At 46.1% G+C, this 23,750-nt stretch overlaps 1 protein-coding gene across 5 annotated transcripts in view; it reads right to left on the bottom strand.

Moving 5' to 3' along the window:
* XPNPEP1 (X-prolyl aminopeptidase 1) overlaps positions 1 to 23,750 on the bottom strand; it is a 59,760-nt gene that overhangs the window by 20,284 nt on the left and 15,726 nt on the right. For 3 of the 5 annotated variants that reach the window (XM_086680822.1, XM_025917693.2, XM_086680823.1), the window contains 6 exons: positions 20,760 to 20,884; positions 8,910 to 8,973; positions 7,171 to 7,275; positions 4,683 to 4,775; positions 4,201 to 4,344; positions 2,395 to 2,490 (listed from right to left, as the gene is read on the bottom strand). In XM_086680822.1, coding sequence (XP_086536948.1) covers positions 2,395 to 2,490; positions 4,201 to 4,344; positions 4,683 to 4,775; positions 7,171 to 7,275; positions 8,910 to 8,973; positions 20,760 to 20,884 — 627 coding nt within the window. Of the gene's footprint in view, positions 1 to 2,394; positions 2,491 to 4,200; positions 4,345 to 4,682; positions 4,776 to 7,170; positions 7,276 to 8,909; positions 8,974 to 20,759; positions 20,885 to 21,890; positions 22,003 to 23,750 lie in introns of all 5 variants that reach the window. The other 2 variants (XM_086680824.1, XM_086680825.1) reach the window with 2 other exon arrangements.

Below are 23,750 nucleotides of genomic sequence, written 5' to 3' on the forward strand. Positions count from 1 at the left end.
GTGTTTGGGAAGATCACTGTATGTTTGAAGGAGTTTGGGGAGATCACTCTATGTTTAAAGTCTGGGGAGATCATTGTATGTTTAAGAAACTAAAGTGGCCAGCAGAGAGAATAGCTAGGGTCTCAAAGCTTCCAGATGCCTAATGCTTGCTCTCCTGAAGAATACAGTATTTAAAAACTCGTAGTGAGAAAAGCTCTACGTCTATTTTAAAATAATGGCTTCTCACAACAAAGCAATGAAGCTTTACCTATCAGATGAGCAGTTTAAAAATGACAGTACCAGGGCACCTGGGTGATTCAGTCGGTTAAGTGTCTGTCTGACTTCGGCTCAGGTCATGATCTCAGGGTTTCTGAGTTCAAGCCCTGCTTCGGGCTCTCTGCTGTCAGCACAGAGCCTGCTTCAGATCCTCTGTCCCCCTCTACCTCTCTGCCCCTTTGCTGCTCACACTATCTCTCTCTCTCTCTGTCTCTGTCTCTGTCTCTCTCTCAAAAAATAAACAAACATTACAAAAATTTTTTTGATAAAATTTTAAAAAATAAAAATGCCAGTACTTGGGACTGGGAAGGGTGTGGCAAGACAGGCATATTCCTATCCACTGTAAACAATTCTAGCAGGTAAATGGCAAGATGGGTCCAAAGGCCTACCACATGCACACCCTCTAACCCATAATACCACCCCTGAAAGCAACCAGAAATAGAAGAAAATCATCAGAAACCAAGACACAGATTTTGATGCACTGAGATTTTGATGGCGGCATCATAATAAAATCATGAGAAAATCAAAAATAACCTCAGGTCATCCTTAAGGGAATGGGTAAAGTAAATTATGGTATAACCAACCATATGATGGGATATTTATATTTACTTAAGTTACGATTATACATGCTTAAAGTATGCTGATACTTTGGAAAAAATCAAGCTTCAAAATTATATACGCGCCAAATATTAACAGTGATGATCTCTGGGTAACAAAATTGTAGGTGCTTTTTTTTCTTTTTCTTTTTACTTCCTCTACATTTTCCAGGTTTTCCACAATGGGAGTGTGTTTTCTTAAAATCAAAGGGAGAAATTAACTTTATATATGTTATTTTCCCTGATGTCAAGGTTATTAATTAATTAAGGATATAAGTCACTGATACATGTCAAGTATCACTGATATCTGACAAAGTTTTGGGGCTGGGGACTGGAGACATAGGACACTGTGTAGTAAGGTCTCTTTCTCTAATGAGAAAATTAAAAAATGAGGTAGTGCCTCTTCTCAGTCACCCTGGGTCAAACCCAGTCAGAAAAGGAAGACAGAACAGGAAGATTCACCAAGATTCCTTCAGGTTCTAGAGGATGACAGGTACTAAACAATTGCATGCAGGTTGTTTAAGGTCTAAAGATTCAGAAACTGCTATCGTATCAAAAAAGCTGGTGAAAAATATTTATAGTTCCTGAGTTTTCTGAGGTACAAATATTTCTAGAACATGGGGTGCCTGGGTGGCTCAGTCAATTAAGTATCCAACTCTTTTAATTTATTTGTATTTTTTTTTATGTTTGTTTATTTTTGAGAGAGACAGAGACAGAGACAGAGAGAAACAGAACACAAGTAGGGGAGGGGCAGAGAGAGACACACAATCTGAAGTAGGCTCCAGGCTCCGAGATGTCAGCACAGAGCCCGACATGGGGCTCGAACTCACAAACCACACGGTCATGACCTGAGCTAAAGTCAACACTTAACCAACTGAGCCACCCAGGTACCCCATAAGCTTCCAACTCTTGATCTTGGCTCAGGTCATGTTCTCATGGTTCATGAGTTCAAGCCCCATTATCAGGCTGTGCGCTGACAGTGTGGAGCCTGCTTGGGATTCTATCCCTCTCTCTCTGCCCTTCCCTTGCTTGCTCTCTCTCTCTCTCTTTCTAAATAAGTAAATAAAAACAAAAATTTTTTTAAAAGAGAAATATTTCTAAAACATTCTCACTGTGAAGAACACAGGGGCCTAAAGAAAAAGTATAGAGAAAAAAATAATCTCCTATGGTGCCACTTCTACAGCTATAAAGAGACATGAATATTGATAGACACAAAATACTGACAGACATTAAGTGTTAGGAAGGAATGTCCTTCCTCAGAGGTGTCCCAGTCCTGAAGAGACTGGTCAGAGGTGGACATCCACCATAGATTTAACATCAGCCCCTAGCTGTAATACCACTTTGGGCAAAGCTACATTCCCCTCTCCCATCCTCTATAATTCTTTCTCCATCCTACTTGGTGCATCATATACCCATTGGTGACATAAGTCTTTTGTTTATTCCCTGGCCACTCAGAAAGCTGATCTGCACGAACACACAGATTCCCAGAGAACCAAGGGAGAGACCGGGTAACATGCCCAAACAGTAAAGCCAGAGCACTCACACGCAATCTCATCCAGGGCAGTGACCACAAACCACACGACGTTCCTCTCGGCCATTTTCAACCGAAGGTCTGCAACCTTGTCCTTCCAGGAGATGCCTGCAAGAAACAAACGTGCTTGCGGCTCTGGCCCTGGTTCCAGGGACCCACGGGAGCCAACTGAAAGAACCCATCCCAAACATTCTGAGCCAGCACCACCTGTTATAGGGAGCATGTTGGTTGAGCAAACAGGAGGCCTGGATTTAAGCCTCTGTCCAAACCTGTTGACTTTCAAGAGCCCTGACTGCCTCACCGACAAAATTGATACATTTGTTCATCCAACAAATGTCTATGAAGCACCTAGACTTCCCAGGCATAGGTATCTGCCAGGCACTGTGCTGGTCACCGTGGCTACAGCTCTGAGTTATACCCAGTCCCTGCCCTCAGGGGGCTTACAACCTAGATGGGAAGGCAAATAATTAAACCAGCAACAGTTACACTTCCGTGTAAAAACTGGCACAACAGCAGAGGCACAGGGAGCTACGAGAACATACTGCCCAGGAGGGAAAACTCACCCAGTCTTACAGGCCGGGGGAATACCACCCACTTTACGTTCTTGGAGCCGAGAGACTCGCCCTTTGGTGCTAAGACCTAGGTACTCCCTGCAATCTGACTCACTGGGACCACTACTTCTAAATCACACTTGCCCTGTCATAGCCAGGGCCTCCCTGTGGCTCTCCCGATGGAATGGTAGCCCTGGGGAAGCTCACCCCATCACTACCACGACCACCACAATCCCCACCACGAAACGGTACTTTCACCTCCGGTTACAGCCACCTGGGAACAGGACGACCCTCTGTCTTATTCACCCAGCACCTGGCATAGTGTCCTGCACATAGTAGGGTACTCGTGTTTGTTGAACACAAGTCTTACCCCCAACGTCTGCTCTCCCCTCTCCTACAAGTAATAGGTCAGCGCCTCTGATTCAGCTTCTAAAAAACTCAAAACATGCGAATGGAAAATGTCTAGCTGACCCTGGGCCACTCCCTGGACCTATCCCCCTGAATCTGAGCTACCCTCTGGTGAGGGCATCACAAGGAGAGCAAGCTGGGGGCTGCCCCCACAACCAACACCGCTTTGAAGATCAGCTCGGGAATGCTGTTTAAAACTTGGCAAGAGTCTGGGCTATAATGCTTTCTTCCCAGGACCCCTCTGGGCAATCTGCCTACATTCCAGACATCCCCCATCCACCTCTACTCTGCTGTTTCTACCACACGACTTCCTCCCCTTCAGCCCCACCTCCCTGGCCTCTCTGTGTATCCCTCACTCATAAATCCACACTTTCAGCTCCCACAAATGGTTCGCAGAACTTGCTCCACACCGACCACTATCATACAGGCCTAAGAAACCCATGCCCCAAAGCCGCTAAAGCAGAAGGTATGAGATGGGGTGGGGAGGTAAACCTACAAACGCGGGCAAAAGAAAAGGAAATGGAAGCTAGAAACCCCTCAGCCCTGTTTCCAATATCAGACACGTGAGAGGCAGCGAGCAACAGCGTAGTAAAAAAGCCATCTTAGCAGCAGCCAAAGGTCTGCCCAGAAGAGCAGGGCAAGAATAAATTATGCAAAGTAGGTGGTAAGTAGGTGCCAACCCTGGAAACAAATAAAGCTCCTGCCTTCATGAAATACCCCACCAGTGCCAGTGCCAGCATGGGGCAGAATCCTCCCGTGAGCTCAAGCTCAACTCTGATTCAGGACAGCGATGAAGACAAAGGTGACAGGTGGAAGGGACGATGGCTGGGGGCCCTGCTGCATGCAGCACAGTTCTGACCTGTGTAATCGAGGCCCAGGGTGAGGAGGGGCTTGCATGGGCGCTCAGGACGGTCTGTCCAGATTTTGTCCACAAGGTTCTCTTTGACAGGAATGAGGTGGTGGCCTGCACTTCTCAGAACCTTGGCCATCTTCTTCCAGTAATCTGGGGAGAAATACACGTGGCCCAGCCATGCATGAACTGAACGCCATCTCGGCCAAGGCAGGCAGCAGAGCCTTGAGAGCCAGCGCCTTCTGAAAGGCGATCCTCCCGTGGCCTAGTGCTGGGTGCATAGGACGCAGAACTGCAAAGAGGTGATCTTCACCACCAACCGCCTTCCCCTGCCTCTCTGCCAGAACTCCTCTCCTCACCTTGATCTTTACCATGACGTCAAGTCACACCGAGCCCCCAGAGGATCCACGTCCCACAAACAAAGAAGGACAATGGAGAGGCATCTAGAACCCACTTCCTCACCCAAGCTGGAAGGACGCCAGCTCACTCACCAGTAGGAATGATCAGTGGGTCCACACCAACCCTGGATCCTTCAGGAAGTACACTCACCAGCCAGTCTTCCTGAGTGGGTGTGTCCTTCAGACCTACAGAGGGAAGAACAGAGAAGAAACAATTCCCAGTGGAACCAAGCTCACGGTCCTACCCAGAAGGAAGCAATTCACCAACATCATGATAACAGGGCCTTTATTAAGCACCTTCTCTAAGGTAGATGGGTGGCACATGAAAAAATCTGAACTTCCCTTAATCCTGGAAGGCTGCAAGAAGTATAAAATGGTGTGTTTTTCTTTTTCTTTTTTTTTTTTTTTTTGAGAAAGAGAGAGAGAGAGAGAGAGAGAGAGAGGAGGGAATGCACAAGCGGGGGGAGGGGCAGACAGGGAGAGCGAGAGTCCCAAGCAGGGTCTGTGCTGTTGGCGCAGAGCCCAATGCAGGGCTCAATCTCATGAACCGCAAAATCGTGACCTGAGCCGAAATCAAGACTCAGACGCTTAACTGAGTCACCCAGGTGCCCCTTAACACCCAGGTGTATTAAGACGGAAGCATACGATAAAGTAAGAAGACAACAAAAAGAAAAGGCAAGATTTTCATTCGACTCCTGGTCAAAACAGCACCCCCGGAATCACTGCAACATAGGTACACGTGTCACTGCAAACAACATCTTCTCCGCCATCGGTCACTTTACCACCAGTGGTCACTTGAAGAGCACTTGGGTGGTGACTGGTGAAGGCTGGGAGCTGGGGGCCTCCCTCACATCCCACACCAGGTAAGAGAAACACACGCCATGGTACTCTCCCCTCACTGGAAGGGAGGGTGGCAGAGAGAAGGCTCCCGCCCCTCAACCAGGTCTGACTGGAGGGCTGAACACAAGCCTTTGCAGCAAAGAAATCTTTCCAAAGATTAAGACAGGAACACACAGGTACCCGTCACCATCATCTTTACAATGGCTCCCTGGCTTTCCAACTCCTGAGAGCAAACAGCCCTTCCCGTTTCTTCCGAGCGATTCGTCATAGGACACCAAACAAGCTCCAAGAAAGGAACTGAAGTTATTTTTGATATTCCAGTTTTTCTTTAATCCAAGCCAATACCTTCTATGTTTGGATGCGTGCTTCTTAACTGATGAGATTTTTACTAAAAACTTAACAGCTTGGTGAAATACATGTATATTTAGAGTGAAAGTTCATATATTCTAAACCAGTACTTATCTTCACTATTTTCCCTACGGACTGCTGATAACCACATAACCACAGAGGGGAAGTTCGAAGATTTATAAAGAAATGAGCTCACGAACTTCAATTCCAAAAACTGCCTAAAAGCTGGCACTGAGCTGTTATTTTGCTATTTGACTCTTGGCTATTTTTTCCCCAAACCACTAAAAAGCCACTTACTAACGAAGTTTCTTTTAATGCCCCTCGTATGACTTTTATAGGATGAAGTCATGCTATTTCCTAGCAGACAGATATCTGGCAAAACCCCAGGGATGAATCACTCCCCAACCAAACCCACCAGAATTTCCCTATGCAGGAGAAATGCCTGAGGAAAGAGGGGCTCAGGCAAACTAGAGACAGACGTGGAAAGAAGGAAGATTCATTCCCTGGGGAAACCAAATACCTACTTGAAGGAATGAGCAGAATTTGCTCCTCTGACACTCTGCCCCCCCGCAAAGTGCTAACAGACCTGACAGCTGGAGATGTGGGCTCCAAGGAGAGATGCCCATACCCCAGGGGTACACTGACTGATCCACCAGGGCGCAAACAGAAAATTTTAGGAGGTCTATTTGTATTCATTTTTTCTAAAAAACAAAGAAATTAATTTTTGTTCACATTTGAAATGCAGATGGACAGCAGCACGTATATCTAAACACATAAACAAGTATACATATATGTTGAGGGTGCATGAGCCATTAACGGAGGCATGCAATCAGAAAGTTTAAAGATCACTAGCCTGTTCATTTATAACAGCCCCACAGCCCCGAATGCATGCTTGTGTGTGTGTATGTGCACGTAAATGTGAGAGAAAGAGGGTTTTCTGGTGCCATGACCTGGATGGTGTCTCCCAAATTCACATGTTGAAGCCCCAACCTCAATGTGACTGTATCTGGACAGAAGGATTTTAGGAGGTAATTAAGATTAAATGAAGTCAAAAAGGTGGAATTCTAATCTGATAGGATTGGTGGCCCTTTAAAAAGAAGAAAAGAGATCTATCTCTCTGCCGTATGAGGACACAGTGAGAAGGCAGCCGTCTGCAAATCAGGAGGAGGGCTGACACCAGAACCTGACTATACTGACACCCTGATCTTAGACTTCCAGCCTTCGGAACTGAGAAAACAAACTTGTGCTGTTTAGGCCACCTCGTCTCTGGTATTTTGTTATGGCAGCCAAAGCTGACTAAGATACCCTCAAAAGGGTCCATGACCTCATAAAACCCTAGGGTCCCTTCCCAAAGCTGGCCAACTGAATTTGGGCTGGCCATGTCTCTACACACCCATCTTCATGAGCGTCCAGTTGCTGTCCATCTGCTTGGCAGCCTGGAGAAAGTAACGTCCGTCGGTCCACATGGCCGCATGCTCTTCCGTAATGATGGCTGTGCCTGCAGCAGGGGAGTAAACAAACAAAAGAGAAACGTTTCTGACAACCACGCAGAAGCTGCACACGGTGGTGGCAGGCAGGCAAGCACAGTGAGCCCTGGGGCCCAGCCTCCCACCACCCCTCACTCCAGCGGCGCAGATGGGCCTTTGACTCCAGAGAAAGCTCCAGGCCAAAGAACACAAAGCCACTGAGAACAAGCTGTGGGCCAAGCTCTGAAGGCTGCCTGAGGCCTGGTCCCTGCACAGTACCCCATTTGCACAGCTCGAGTCAAGGCCAAAAGAACAGAGGACTGTGCACCTATGGTCAAAATGGCCTCATAATCAACAACACGGAGGTGAAAACGATTCCAGCACGGTGATCTGCTCTACTCCAGAGGAATGGTCTCACCTTTTCTGAGAAACCCACTGGACTCTACATATTCACGGTGACTCACTGGTCACCAGCAGGGGTTGACATCTCCCACCCCTACCTGCCCTCAGTTCCTACAGGCCTGGCAGAACTCAAGGCTTTCAGCAGAGGTGCCAGCCAAAAGCAATCCTAAGGGGCCAGCCAACACAAGCACATACACAAAAGGAAGTGGTTCTTGCCAAGTCTAGCCTAATGATGGGAGTCTGAAGGGGGAAAAATCACCCTAAAACTCAAGGACAGGGCAGTTTTGGAAAAGTTAGGGCAGGGCACCAATGTAGCTCAATGTTCACCTTTATTATTTAAGTTTTTTAATGTTTATTTATTTATTTATTTATTATTATTTTTTAATTTTTTAATATTTATGTTGGAGACAGAGAGAGACACAGCATGATCAGGGAAGGGGCAGAGAGAGAGAGGGAGACACAGAATCTGAAACAGGCTCCAGGCTCTGAGCTGTCAGCACAGAGCCCGACACGGGGCTCGAACTCATGAACCGTGAGATCATGACCTGAGCCGAAGTCGGATGCCCAACCGACTGAGCCACCCAGGCGCCCCTGTTTATTTTTGAAAGGGAGAGAGAGCCTAAGTGGGGGAGGGCCAGAGAGAGAGGCAGACACAGAATGCCAAGCAGGCTCCAGGCTCTGAGCTGTCAGCACAGAGCCTGACACAGGGCACAAACCCATGAACCGTGAGATAACGACCTGAGCCGAAGTCGGACACTTAACCGACTGAGCCACCCAGGTGTCCCCACCTTTATTATTTACACTGAAAGTGAAATTACCCAGAAGCCAAGCAAGCACTTGGAGAATTACACAGGACCAGCAAGCTAAGGTGAGGGTTCTGGGGTACAGTTAGTGACCATTACTTATAGAGTGCCGTTGACACAGGTATCTTCAGTTTAATTAATACGGTTTTCTGTACGTATATTATTTTCAATGAAAAGTTCAAAAACATTTTTTAAACGAAAATTACTTAAAACTGTAAGAGCAAATAAATAAATAAATACAATAAAACTTTAATAGCAAAAGTGTAGAGAAAAGGGCCACTAAAAGCTGACCTTAGGGAACTGGGGGATGCTGGGAATTCACACCTTTCTGCAGAGGTTCAAGGGCGAGTGCCCGGCTTGCATTCTCTTTTGGGTCCTATCACAGGCTGAAGCCTGGCCCCGTTATTTTTGGGAAGTGAACAAAAGTACAGAAAGAACAGACAGAGAAGTTAGCAACTCACCCGCAGAGCCATCAAATCCAGAGACGAAGGCCCGCCGACAGTCACACGGAGCAATGTACTCACTCTGGAAAACAAAAGGGAGGGCGAACTGGACCTCAACCAGTCACGTGCCAACTGCGCTCCACGTGCTCAGCTACGTGCGAGGCCCCGCAGGGACACGAAGGCTGGCGGACCTTCAAGGAACAGTCTAGCTAAAAAGTCAAACTGAACATGAAAAAAATTAGCGCACAATCCAGAAGACCCCAATTAATTAAGGGCTAAAAGAGCTGCTCCTGCCAGCCTCTATTTCTTCTTCTGCAGAACAAAGAGAGTCAGGATGAAACAGATCAAAACTGCTCTTTCCTCACTGAGATCTTGAAAAACAAACCAGTAGCCTTCTCCCTTCCTTGCCACTGGCATTTAGGCATCTGTTATTTTTCTGAAAAGAAAGGCTGAATTTCTGTTTTAGGCGCCAATAGTTCTCTCACTTAGATCTCTTTGGCATTGGCTTGTTTCTGAACTTCCTGAAGTGTGTGTTCTTCTCCAAGGTAGCAGCCCCAATCGCTCCCACGCAGACCCTGTCCCTTCCTGTTGGGGAATAAATGGAAACGCTTCCTCAATGAATCCAGGAGGCTTCAGCAAAAGAAAACGTCATGTCCCAAACCAGGTCTTGCCCATCCCCCTGCCTCTAAGCGGAAGGGGTTAGAGACTGTGGAACACAGAAGGTTCTCATTCCTGTGCAGAGGGCACAGGGCCGTGGCATGCTACTTCTGGTGACAGCCCATGACACACAGAGAACGAAGGAATCTCCCCAAGGTCACGCAAGTAGCAGAGGCAGGATTTGAACTTGGGCTCTGAAGCGCCAGGCCATGCTGCTCCCACAGGACACATTCTCCCTCTCCAGGATATAGCGAAGTGTGAAGACAGACTCTCTAAGCAGCTTGCCCACTCACAGGTCAACAGCACGGCCCAGATCTGGCACACGCACCTCCACAGCTGCTGCTCCTTCTACCGTTAGCGGGTTTCTCCCGAGCTAAAGGACCCGGCAGGGCTCAGAATGCTGAGGACGGAGAACGGGGCTGCCGGACCAAGGCGTTTTTAGGTCAACACGATGAAGGGGTGAGAAGCCGTCGATGTTCTGCTCCTGCCCCTTTCACCAGGGCAGCTGCAGTCACAGCCTCAAACCAGGCACAGGCACACTACCCACGGAGATGCCGGAGGGCCAGTACAGAGAGCCGTGACAGGTCTAGGTCACACCTGGCCTCCAGCAGGCCCAGCTCTCTGCAACAAGTCTCACTGCGTCTCTCAGGCTCAGTTGTTCATTTCTAAAACAGGTCCCTTCACACCGCTGAAAGCAACACCAGGCGCATGTTTTATCCCCAAACCATAGAGGAACATTTAACAGGCAGCACGAAGAATGCAGAAGGAAACGGCCGCCAGCAGCATTTATGAACTGGAGACTTCTCATTTGATTATAAACCCAGCAATCACTGGGTGCAAAACTAAAGAGAAGTAAAGCAAAAACGGAGGGTAGGGAGGAGTTCCCACCCTTCTCCTAGGATTGCTGTGAAGAACAGTAAGTTAATGTTTAAAACAGAAAACTCACCAGAAACCTGAGAGTGCTACATATATGCAATGGAACAGACAGTATCAGTTTCTTCCTAGATGCTGAAAAAGCATCCAAGAGGCCGGGAAAACTAAGTAAACAAAAATAACTCTTATACTAAAAATCACAGTACACAATGGAGAAGACACAGGAGATGCTCCTGATGGATGAGGAGGGTCCCCTGCTTGAGGCTCATCCACCTGTGACACACAGTGAGATTGCCAGCAAAGGACTGGCAGAGAAGGTATTGCTCATCTCGGCCCGGCTAGTCTCCACTCAGGGATCAGCTCTCGAGGAATGTCCCACCCCTACTGGGGCAAGCCCGAGAGGAGGGACAGGGCCTCTCAAAGCAGCTGCCCATTGGCAAAGGCGGGAGGCAGGTTTCTCCAAAAGGAGGTGGAATTAACGGCAGGTGGACATGTTTGGTTTGGGATCAAGACGAGGTCTGGGCAAAAATGTCTAGACATGACCTAAGTAGTCAACATGCCAGAAAGCCGTCACTGACCAAAGCTGTCACCTCCACACCAACAGGCTAGGCAGAGAGGCCAGACAAGCACTGGGCCTGGGCCTCCCACTCTTCCCCCAGCAATGAAGCTGGCAAAACCCAAGAACACTCTCCCCAGAGAACAGCAAAAGGTCTAAAACAAGCCAAAGCCTTAGCATACGGGGGAAAAGGCACAAGGAAGCAGAGCTATCGGCTTTCTCTCCAAAACCACCGTTTCTCTCCACCTGAGACCAGCATTCAATCCAAGCCTCCACCATCTCCCCATGGACCACGAACCCTACAATCCATTCTTCACACACACAGAGTGAGCTTTCCAAAATGTCTGTATGCACCATGTTAGCACCCTGCTCAAAACTCACCATAGCTTCCCGTCATACTTAGGATAGAACCCAAACCCAGCCCATCCCCAATGCACTGCTTGATCGGACACTGCTGTCCTCTCAGAACTCCCCTCCACTCTCCCAGCCACCCGAGATGTTCAAGCCACCTCGCCTGCTTTCTGTATTTTGTATTTCCAAAGCTCATTCCTACTTCAGGGCCTTTGCACATGCTTTTCCTTGTGCCTATCAAAGTCCCTTTCTGATCATGGCATGGCCAGCTCCTTCTCATCATTACACTGCAGATCAGATGTCACCTCCGCAGACGGGCTTGCCTGGACTATCCAAAGTGGCCACCTGGCCTTTACCTCTCTGTATAGCACATTTTTCTAGATGCTTCTCTTCTTGAGCTTTTTTTATATCATTATGGTATTATCTTGCCCCAAAATACCAGTTGCATGAGATGGGGATATTTGTCTTTGTTCATCACTGTCCCTGTCCCTATCATGGTATAGGTATAGGTAACCTATCATGGTATAGGTAACACACAGTAGGTCCTTAACCAACATTTGCTGAATAAATGAACAAGCAGGGGCGCCTGGGTGGCGCAGTCGGTTAAGCGTCCGACTTCAGCCAGGTCACGATCTCGCGGTCTGTGAGTTCGAGCCCCGCGTCAGGCTCTGGGCTGATGGCTCAGAGCCTGGAGCCTGTTTCCGATTCTGTGTCTCCCTCTCTCTCTGCCCCTCCCCCGTTCATGCTCTGTCTCTCTCTGTCCCAAAAATAAATAAACGTTGAAAAAAAAAAATTTTTTTTTAAAAATAAATAAAATAAATAAATAAATAAACGAACAAGCAGAAGGAAACATGAACCTTTGTCCTTCAACCTAGTTAAAACCTTAGCCATCTCTTTGAAGATGGAAGAAGGGACACAACACAAGAAATGCAGGTAGCCTCTAGAAACTGGAAAAGGCAAGGAAATAAGATCTTCCTCTGGAGCCTCCAGAAAAAAAACATAGCCCTACTGACCCACTGTAGACTCCAGACCTCCAGAACTGAAAGATAATAGATTTGTGTTATTGTAAGCCACTAAGTTTGTGGTAATTTGTTACAGCAGCAGCAGGAAACTAATACATTATCAAGACCAGAAGGGATCATTAACTGGGGTTTCAAACTCATTAAATGTGTTAGGGTACAGGCAAGTAAACTAAACAAATAAAGCAGGATAAGGAAGTGACTCTTCCAGAGAGAGCAGCTCTTCTCAGCTCTGAATTCTGTTATGCCGGAATGCAGGCCTCATGTTGCCAACCCTCAGTAATTCAGGAGAGGCTAAATATATGTGTTCACGAGAGATCACCCAACTTTTAAGTGTTGACATCTAATTCAAACAATGTAAATAATACACAGCCAAATAAGGCACATCTGTAAACCAGAAAAGAAGAGGAAAAAAAAAAAAAAAAAAGCCTTAGCCATCTCTCAAAATCCAGCTCAAATATGCCCTCTTCCAGAAAGTTTTCTGACCCACTCCACTCAGAGACCTCCCACATCAGAATTTTACAGAAGCATCCACACTGACATTTGTCCATGCCCTGCCTTGGGTGATAACAGATACTAGTAGCTACATTTACTAAACCCCTACTATATTGCCAACAACTGTATTTCCATCTAGGACTTCATTTCCCATGCCCCCTTGCATCTAAGTGGGCTCAAGTGAGTAGTTCTCATAAATGGAATGTGGGGTCGAGGTGATGTCTGGGTCAGGAGAGTAAAAACTGGGTGTGCCCTCTCCACACTCCTCCCCCTTCCACCAGCCGGAATGGTGGCATCAGAGGATGGAAAGAGCCTGGAGCTCCAAATCGCTCTCTTACTAGTGGAAGAAAGTCAGCCACCAACCAAGAACACCCATTCCAGACTGCTACATAAACAAGAGTTAAGGCTCCACAGTACCCGGCCACTGAAACGTTGAGATCTGTTACCATAGCTAGCATTACTCTAATTAATATAGTGGATAAAATCACTCTGTGATAAAAATCACTGCTCCACCCTAGGAGAGAGTCTGTTTAAGAAATACAAAACAGGAAGCCAACTCCAGGAAGAATGGGAGTAGGACAGAGTTTAGGAAAATCTGATTCAAGTCTTCCAGAAGGAAGAACCATAAAAATAGCCAAAAACTCAAGTTGGCACAGTCACCTCTGACAGAACATGAACCTTCGATTAAACTACCCCCAAGAACAGAATATAAAGCCTTACAGATGGGAAGGATAAAGAATTTGGATTTCTGAAAGGCAGAGCTGGCACAGCTCTGGCCCCAACCAATGATTCTCCTGGTGTGGGGCCAATGGCGCCCACAAATCCCAATGTTTGACTTAGATGGTACATGAAAGCATCCAGATTACCAGAAAGAATGGACAATTCCTCACCTCAAAAGTCTCTCTGGGCCCAAACTCATGATACGGCAACCCTTATTCTGGGTTTACAGAGAAAGAACCCCTCAGAGTTGCAGAGGACAGTGAGGACCAGGCCCCTGGACTGCCAGGTCCCCGTGTAATTATGCATTTGGGGTGCATTTTCTCTCTAGCACGGAACAGTGCGTGGGTGTGTGTATTTGTGTTTTGGAAAGTACACAAAGGACAGAATTCAAGATTTTCCTTCATTCTCCAACACCCTCCCTTCCCCACCCGTAGGAGAAATTCCATCAACTCTGAATCTAGCCTGAAATGAAACAATTAGGAACAAGAGCCACAGAGAACAGCAGCCTCTCTATTACCGAGAAGGCTGCTGCAGCAGGTCACACACAAAGCCGAGCCTTCCTTCTTGTCCTCACAGTCCTGGCAAGGCCCCAGAGTCCCACTTAGCAGTCACCCTAACTCTGCCCCACCTCTCCACAGGAACCAAGGAAGGGACTCGGGACTTCTCATTTGCTTCTCTGGACGGCATCACAAACCCTCTCAGGTTCCAACCTTCCCAAACCCCTCTGCCATCTGCCTGTCAGGTCCACGCTCAGTCTGTGTTCTACGGCTTCTCGTCCAATCCTTCCCCTCTTCTCTGCTCCTAAGGCCGGCATCATGTCCCAGCCCTCTGTATCCTGACTCTGGAATCCTGCAATGGCCTCCCAATGGCTTCTCAGTCTCCAGTATCTCCCTTCTCCAATCCATACTAACCCCTGGTCCTTCTCTTGTTCAAAATCCCGCCATTCTCTTGTTCAAAATCCCTCAATGGGTCCCGACTTGTCTGACAGAAGCCTCAATTCCTGACTCTCAGTTACTCATCCAGGGAGAAGCCATCCAATTCTGATATTCCGGGACCATTAGCAGGAGATGAAGGGCTGATGAGAGCCTGTTACATCACCTGCCGTTTGGCCAACCACACTGCCATTCCCAAAGTTCAGCAAGGAAGACAAGTTTATCAGGCCATTGGACCAGAAACAGCTTTATAATGACCAAAACCAAAAATCAAAAACCCAAACTGGCTGACGAACAGCACCCAGAACCAAGGTTATCAAGATAAACTTGGCCTGTCTTGGCTACAAGAATATCCCCTGCTAGTAAACAGATAGATTATATTCTAACTCCAGGCAGAATAAAACAAACTGAAATACCAACAGTGCAAAGCTTGTCACACCCCTTACTCAGAAACTTTCAACTTTTAATTCAAATAACACTCATGGATCCAGTCTTTCACACACCTGAGGCCTCTCCCTGAGGTGAACCGTAGGGAGTCCTTTCTTTTTTTTTTTTTTTTTTTTCTTTTTTAAGCAGGCTTCACACCCAGTGCAGAGCCCAACGTGGGGCTTGAACTCTTGACCCTAAGATCAAGACCCGAGGTGAGAGCAAGAGTCAGACGCTTAACCAGCTGGACCACCCAGGTGCCCCAAACTGTTAGGAATCTTTAGCAGGGGCTCTATGATGGCCTGTGAGACTCTCTCAGAGGAGAGACCCAATTTCAGACAACAGTGCTAGGAGACTGTGATGGTTAATTTTATGAGCCACTTGACTTCAGACCATCTCCACATAGCTAGCTGGTAAGACATTATTTCTGGCTGTGTCTGTAAGGTGGTTCCTGGAAGAGATAACATTTGGGTCAGTATGCAGCACCTGGGTAGCTCAGCTGGTTGAATGTCCGACTCTTGGTTTCGGCTCAGGTCATGATCTCACAGTTCATGAGACTGAGCCCCACATCGGGCTCCAGGCTGAGAGCATGGAGCCTGCTTGGGATCCTCTCTCTCTCTCTCTCTCTCTCTCTCTCTCTCTTAAAATAAATAAACTTTAAAAAAAAATTTTGCATCGGTAGACGGACTAAAGATCATCCTACCAATGCAATCATCATCCAATCCACTGAGGGTCTGAAGAGATCAAAAGAGTAGAGGAAAGTGAAATTTGCTCCCTCGTTTGAGCGGAGGCATTCATCTTCTCCCGCCCTCGGACATCAGCATTCTTGATTCTCGGGCCTTTAACTCAGACAGGGACATACAGCACTGGGTAACCACAAGCTGGGGGAAGCAGAACGCCAGTGGTGTGGTTCCAGCTCAAACCCAAAGGTCTGAGAACCAGGGGTACTACTGTGGGAGCCCTCCCTCATGATACGTCCCTCTACACACATGGACATCTCTATACAATTTTATTGGTTCTGTCTGGAGAAGCCAGACTGATCCAGGAACTCACAGAAGACCCCACACCAACTGCCATATAATGTGCTCCCACCGCAGGAACCAGCATCCTGCTCAATATGGAGATACAAGAGCAGCAACCAAATCAGTCCAGGGCAACTGCCTGATGCTTGAGAGGCAGAAAATGAAAAATATCACTGGTACGTCGGCACGGAATCCATGTGACATGAAGCCCAAGTCCAGAGGCTAAAGCCTGGGACTGACTGGAGACAGGGAACACCCATCAGAGGAGCCTGGACAGGAGGGGAAAGAAAGGGCCTCCTCAGGGACAAGGCTAGAGTCTGCCCTTCCTAAATGCTGGGGTGCCTGCTACCTGTATCTCCTACCAGGACTCAGGCCCAGGTTATGTGGGGCCAAACTACTTACTCATCTAGCCCTTAGCCAACAGGAAACTTTGGTTCCCACGAAGGTGGTGAATCTTGTTAGTCCATTCTAGAGGACACAGGTGAAAGGAAGAATTATCACCAACCCCCACCCTAAACTGCACCCACCTCCCCTGCCCCCACCAACGCCTACTAAATCTAACAGTAACATACCCGCCACCCTGGCTTCCTCACATGCCACCCCCGTTCCGACTGAATCTTCTACTTCTCCTATACTCACATCTCGCACTCTCTCGCCCCCCTCTTCATCCACTTTTGCAGGCAGAACCCTAGTCTTCAGTGGCTTCCTCTCTCGACACAAGGATCTCCCTTTCCCCTCACCTCTTCAATCCAGTTCTAACCCATCATGGCATGAAAAGTGTTGTTGTGGATCAATGGAGCAAGGAATTCCATGGAACACTGAGTCCCTTACCCTACCCCTAAGATGACTGTGGGAAATCCATGGACATTTAATTTAAGTCTAGGAAATGCTGAATACTTCTTCCTCTCCTTAGAGTTGCACATTAAAGTGCAACTTTACAGTGCACATTAGCATTTAAAGGCCCCGAGAAGTCCTGCAGTTAAGAAACTGGTCAAATGGGGGGCGCCTGGGTGACGCAGTCGGTTAGGCGTCCGACTTCAGCCAGGTCACGATCTCGCGGTCCGGGAGTTCGAGCCCCGCGTCGGGCTCTGGGCTGATGGCTCAGAGCCTGGAGCCTGTTTCCGATTCTGTGTCTCCCTCTCTCTCTGCCCCTCCCCCGTTCATGCTCTGTCTCTCTCTGTCCCAAAAATAAATAAAACGTTGAAAAAAAAAAAAATTAAAAAAAAAAAAAAAAAAAAGAAACTGGTCAAATGGGCAAAGGACTCAAACAGACATTTCTCCAAAAGAGACATACAGAGGGCCAACAAACATATGAAAAGATGCTCAACATCACTAACCATCAGGAAAATGCAAACCAAAACCACAATGAAAAAAAATGCAATATTACCTCATATCTGTTAGGATTCCACTATAGGGGGAAAAAAAACAGAAAATAAATGTTGGCAACCCTTGTGCACTGTTGGTGAAAATGTAAAATGGCATAGCCACCATGGAAAGCGGTATGGAGGCTCCTCAAAAAATGAGAATTACTGGGGCACCTGGCTTGCTCAGTCTGTAGAGCATGTCACCCTTGATCTTGGGGTTGTGACTTCAAGCCCCACATTGGGGTTAAGAAGTTAAGAGTTTACTTAAAAAAAAAAAACTAGGGGCACCTGACTTCAGCTCAGGTCACTAACTCACGGATCGTGAGTTTGAGCCTTGTGTTGGGCTCTGTGCTGACAGGTCAGAGCCTGGAGCCTGCTTTGGATTCTGTGTCTCCCTCTCTCTCTCTCTCTCTCTCTCTCTGTTCCCACTCCCCCACTCATCCTCTCTCTCTCTCTCTCTCAAAAATAAATAAAGATTAAAAAAAGTATAAAAAACAAAAAATAAATAGAATTACTATATGATCCAGAGATCCCACTTCTGGGTATATATCCAAAAGAACTGAAACTGTATCCCAAAGAGACATTTACACACCCATGTTCCCAGCATTATTCACAAAAGCCAAGAACTGGATGCAACCCAAATGTTCATGAACAGATGAAAAGATTTTTTTCAAATGTGGCATATAAAAACAAAATGTGGTATAGACACCTGGGTGGCTAAATCAATTAAGCGTCCAACTCTTGATCTTGGCTGAGGTCATGATCTCGCGGTTCCTAGGTTCGAACGCCACACTGGGCTTTGTGCAGACAGTGTCGAACCTGCTTGGGATTCTGTCTTTCCTTCTCTCTGCTCCTCCTCCACTTGTTCGTGTGTGCTCTCTCTCTCACTCTCTCTCTCTGCTCCCTCAAAATAAAAATAAACTTTAAAAATAAGGTGGTATATACATACAATGAATTATCATTCAGCCTTTAGACAGGAAATCCTATCATAAGCTACACCATGGATGAACCTAAAAAACATTATGCAAAGTGAAATAAGCCAGTCACAAAAAGACAATACTGTATGATTCCACTTACAGGAGGTGTATAAAGTAGTCATCTCTTTGAAAGTAGAGTGGAGAGTGGTGAGTGTGAGTAGTGGGAGGTAGGACTGGGGGGTTGTTCAATGGGTATAGAGTTTCAGTTCTGTAAGATGAAAAAGTTCTAGAGATCTGTTACACAACAATGTGCATATAGTTAACCCACTGTACTGCATACTTGAAAATAGGATGATAAATTTTATGCTGAACTTTGTTATCGTAAAGATAGAAACTGTTTAGCTCATTTCACTATATTCTTAACCACTGAATACACTTTTTGCAGAACACCTTGAGACACAACAGGAATACTACAGAACACTGTTTGGGGAATACCGCTCTAAACATCAAAGTACACCGAACTGCATGCTGTTGCCTCTAATTATCCAATCCCTTTGGTTATTTACTTCAGCCCTTCATCAGTTCCTGAGGCCACGAAATCTTATGTTTCCAGGCAGGGGTCCAATCTTCATGCTGTCCCAGGTTAACACTGGCCTGATATTGTCACAACCGTGTGGTCTGGCACCCTTGAGGAGGGGCAGAAAAGCGGCCAGTGAAAGTGAACATCTTTTGAGAACTTTGCTCAACTTACAGTAATACTCTTATGTGCCACCCCTCCATCATGATAGACCCTTATCAGTCATCATCAGTCATGTCTGTACCACATGCCATACCACACATGTGTACACACACACACACACACACACACACACACACACCAATGATAAACACCAAGCTGCTATGCTAATCAAGTTCTCAACCAGGACTCTGGACTTGGGATTAAGGTTCTAGCTCAATCTGGTATCTTGAAAGTAAAAGATCAAAAGATATAAATGTGGGAACTATTGGTTGGCCCCTGTTTACTGTCTACCATGTTCCCTAAGAAAGGGAGAAACTGACCTAAGGCAAGAACTGAAACCCTTCCCATCTCAGTTGTTCTTGGCCAGCTGCATTCCTGCCCTCAGGTTCCACGAGCCACCCCATCTGAGGCCCTGACATCGCACAACTCCAGAGACCACCATTCACAACCTAGAGTTCTGCCAGCGCAGTGGCCCTGCCCATAAACCCTTATAAAGCCTTTTATTGCTCAAAGGACCTCAGGGCGGTTTCTGTTACCTGCCCCTGAAGGATCAGAGAGCACCAGCTGTATTCCCACTATCGCTTATTACCTGCCTGGGCTTCTGCCAGGGGCACTTGCCATGTTGTTTCTCAAAAGCACTCCAACCTTCCCTGCCCTGCTCCTCGGCCTTTGCTCCCACTAATCTCCCTGCCTAGAATCCTCTCCGTCCTTCCTCTGTTTATCCAACTCTACCCATCCTTCAACATCCAGTTCAAATGCCTCCCCTGCTCATAAAGCCCTCAGTCATCTTTCCCTCTCAACCCTAAACTCACAAAGCGCTTTGCCCATATTTTCTTGAAGGCATTTCCACATTCCACCTTGTAATACAGACACATGTATATGTATCTTTACTCCATTACTCAACTGTATGTTCTTGGGAGCAGGACCATTCTAATCTTTGTGTCACATACCACACCTAAGGCAGTGCCTCGCACGTAAGCAAAGGTTATAAAAAATATATATGTATAGATGACTCTATGGGAGAACAGTACTTTGTATACTGTCTCATCTCTCTACTAAACCATCAGCATAGTGAGGGCAGAAATTCAATCTTAAATTCATCTCTGTAACCTTGCAGGAGCATGACCATGGTACAGGCATTCCAACACTTGCTGACTGAATGACCTAAAAGGGTAGATACTAGAATGCTTTCACCCCCTGCCCTTCAGCCCCACCACATGCAATCTCCACCTCTCCAAACCCGATTCTCCCATATTTAGCTCACCAGTGTTTTCAGAGGTAAAGGTCACTTACTGAGTTACTTCCATCAAAGGTAGTGGTTGCGGGGGGAAGGAGGGTGTTATTCAGAACTACCCCTAAAACCTGCTAGGGTAGAGATCCGTGACAACTTTCTGGCTGCTCTTCTGGCCATGTCAGAGGGACAGGACAGTCTGCATGGGGAGAGGAGAAGGAAGGCAGAACAGACAATTCTGCTAAGGATAGGGTGTGGCAGAGGAGAGGAGGTTAGGTGTGTCAGCGAAAGAAAGGTCCAGATCTCTGCCCCTTCATTTGTCCATCAATGCTTCCACAAGTTATTAAAAGCTGGCTATATTCACTGGAAATAAGGAAGCCAGGGCCAAAGCAACAAGCATTCAGTGAGACCCTACTAGACACAGGTCCCTGGTGCCAAGCCCTGGAGGACACACTCGGTTTTGGACTGACAGCTAGAATCCTACAAACACACTGGGGATGGAGGAAAAGAATGACAACAGAGGACAGGCTGATGAGATCCAACCCTGGCCCATCTCCACTTAGTACCTGGTGGGCGTCTCCTGATGGGATGATGTAGGCCTGGATCGGCTCTGTCACATACTCCGTGTTCCTCATGGCTTGTCTCAGCTGCCGAAGCAGCTCTGAGGTTACCTTTGGAGCCATTCTGCCGTCTGCAACAACAGGAGAGTTTGTTCCAAAACCAGCTTGCCCCGGGGCAACTCAGTGACTAGTTCAAAGGCAGCCCTAGGGATGGGCCTGCCAGCTGCCCCACCCTAGCTGCATTTTCAAACTGACCACCCCCCACCACACCAACACCAAAGGTCCCAGGAACTCTACAGTTTACAGTTCTTAAATACCACTTCCCAATAGCCATTTGCGGCATGGAAAGTTGAGCTACTGATACTCATTTCCAAATTGATCAGTTACCTCTTCCACTTCCACGGCTATATTCTAAAGAGATAAACAGATGCACAAAGATACCTGTTGATATCAAAGATCTTTGTTGATAGTAAAAAAAAAAAAAAAAAAAAAAGTGGAGGAAAATACACAATTGGGTAAATGAACTATAATATATACAACAGGACACTACAAAATCGTTAAAAATTACAGACCAAAAAAAAATTACACTAACCTATATTTAACTGGCAAAGACACCAAAACCACTGGTGGTTGATTAAAAACAAATTACAAAAAAAGATGTACAGATTGTTCTTATCTGGAAATCTGTATGTGTATATTCAGAGAGAAGTTTCTAGAAGGTCAGTCACCCAAGTGTTAATTAGTGGCTACCTTTGGAGAGAGGGACTTGGAGTGATTTTTCTTTTCTTTTTCTGATGTTTTACTGCTTAAGTTTGACCGCATTAAAAGTAGTACATTTTAGGGGTGCCTGGGTGGCTCAGTCGGTTAAGCGTCCGATTCCTGATCTCAGCTCAGGTCATGATCTCATGGTTTGTGAAATCAGGCTCTGCGCTGACAGCACGGAACCTGCTTGGAATTCTCTCTCCCTCTCCCTGCTCCTACCCAACTCGTGCTCTCTCTCTCTCTCTCTCTCTCTCTCAAAATAAATAAATAAACTTAAAATATCATATTACAATATTTTTGTTAGCCAACCACAGATTAGGAGATCAGTCCACTACAAGTTAAAAGTCTAAGTCACGTGATCTAGTGAATACCTACTGTCAACTGGGTGTGCAACCTCAGGGAGAAGGGGAGTGGGGTCTCAGTGTCTGTGTGCACCTCTCTAAAATATGGTGGTTGCAGAGTAGATCCAGGGTTTTCCAAACGAGCCCTGAAAAAGTCCCAGGGGTCCCTAAGAGTCTATCCCAATAAAACTAGAGCTGGAGTCACCAGCTCAAGAAAATACAAAACTGAAGCAAATATGAAAATCATTTTTAAAAATTTTTTTTTTTTTAACGTTTATTCATTTTTTTTGGGACAGAGAGAGACAGAGCATGAACGGGGGAGGGGCAGAGAGAGAGGGAGACACAGAATCCCAAACAGGCTCCAGGCTCTGAGCCATCAGCCCAGAGCCCGACGCGGGGCTCGAACTCACGGACCGCGAGATCGTGACCTGGCTGAAGTCGGACGCTTAACCGACTGCGCCACCCAGGCGCCCCATGAAAATCATTTTAAAAAGAAAATGTTAAATGTAGTCTTACTAGAATTCTTACACTTCATACTTTTACTAATTTCTAGTAAAGAAATCATCAAAAGAAATACTCAAATCAAAAATGTATTCTTGCCTCCTGATGAGTATAAGAGACAATCTCTATGTGATAAAGGACATAATGCAAACTTTCAAATCATTTCAGCTGGTTTTTCAAAAAACTTTTCTCAAAAACTACTGACATCAGCGAACGGTTCTGATAACTCATACGTAAGATAACTATAGATATATGACTAGATAATGACTATATCATAGTTATAGTCCTATGGGCATATAACAAAACAACTTCACAAAAAGTCAATTATAAAACAGGGACCATACATATCTTTCCACACCCCATATACTGGCACAAAACTATACTATTAGAATTCAAGTAGAATAATGAGTTTTTCCAGCTCATTTTTAAAATAGATTTTACTTTTTTAGAACAGTTACAGATTCACAGCAAAACTGAGCAGAAAACACAGAGTTCCCATATACCTCTCTTTTCCAACATACACACAGCCTCCCCCACAACCAAGATTCCCACCAATGGAGCCAGAAAGCATTATGCTAAGTGAATTAAGTCAGTCAGAGAAAGACAACAACCATATGATTTCACTCATATGTGGAATTTAAGAAACAAAACAAACGTACATAGTGGAGAAAAAGAGGAATACCAAGAAACAGACTCTTAACTATAGAGAAAAAACTGATGGTGACGAGAGGGGAGGCCGGGGGAAGGCAGGGTGGGATCATAGGTTAAATAAGTGATGGGGATTAAGGAGGGCACTCATGATGAGCACTGGGTACTGTAAGTAAGTGTTGAATCACTAAACCATACACCTGAAACTAAAATTACACTGTATGGTACCTCACTGGAACTTAAATAAAGACTTGAAAAAAAAATAAAATAAATTGAATTTAAAAAACAAAAAAAGATCACCAACCAGAGTGGTACATTGGTTACCACTGATAAACCTACACAGACACATTATTATCTCCCTAAGCCCACAGTTCATTTTAGAATTCACTCTTGGTGTGGTACATTCTACAGGTTTTGACAAATGCATGTCACGTATCTAGCATTATAGCATCATACGAAACCGCTTAATAGTTTTCATTGCCCTAAAAATCCTCTCTGCTCGGTCTTTTTATCCCTCTGCCTCACTGCCCCCCAACCCCCGGCAGTGACCAATCTTTTTACTGTCTGCACAGTGTTGCCTTTTCCAGAAATTCAGACGGCTGGAATCACACAACACATAGCCTTTTCAGATTGGCTTCTTTCACTTAGCAATATATATTTAAGGTTCTTCCACATCTTTTCTTGATAGCTCATTTCTTTTTAGTGATGAATAATATCCCATTGTGTGGATGTACCACAGGTTATG

Source organism: Puma concolor, chromosome D2, assembly GCF_028749965.1.
Source record: "Puma concolor isolate L17-30 chromosome D2, mPumCon1.1.hap2, whole genome shotgun sequence".
Classification (NCBI taxonomy): Eukaryota; Metazoa; Chordata; class Mammalia; order Carnivora; family Felidae; genus Puma; species Puma concolor.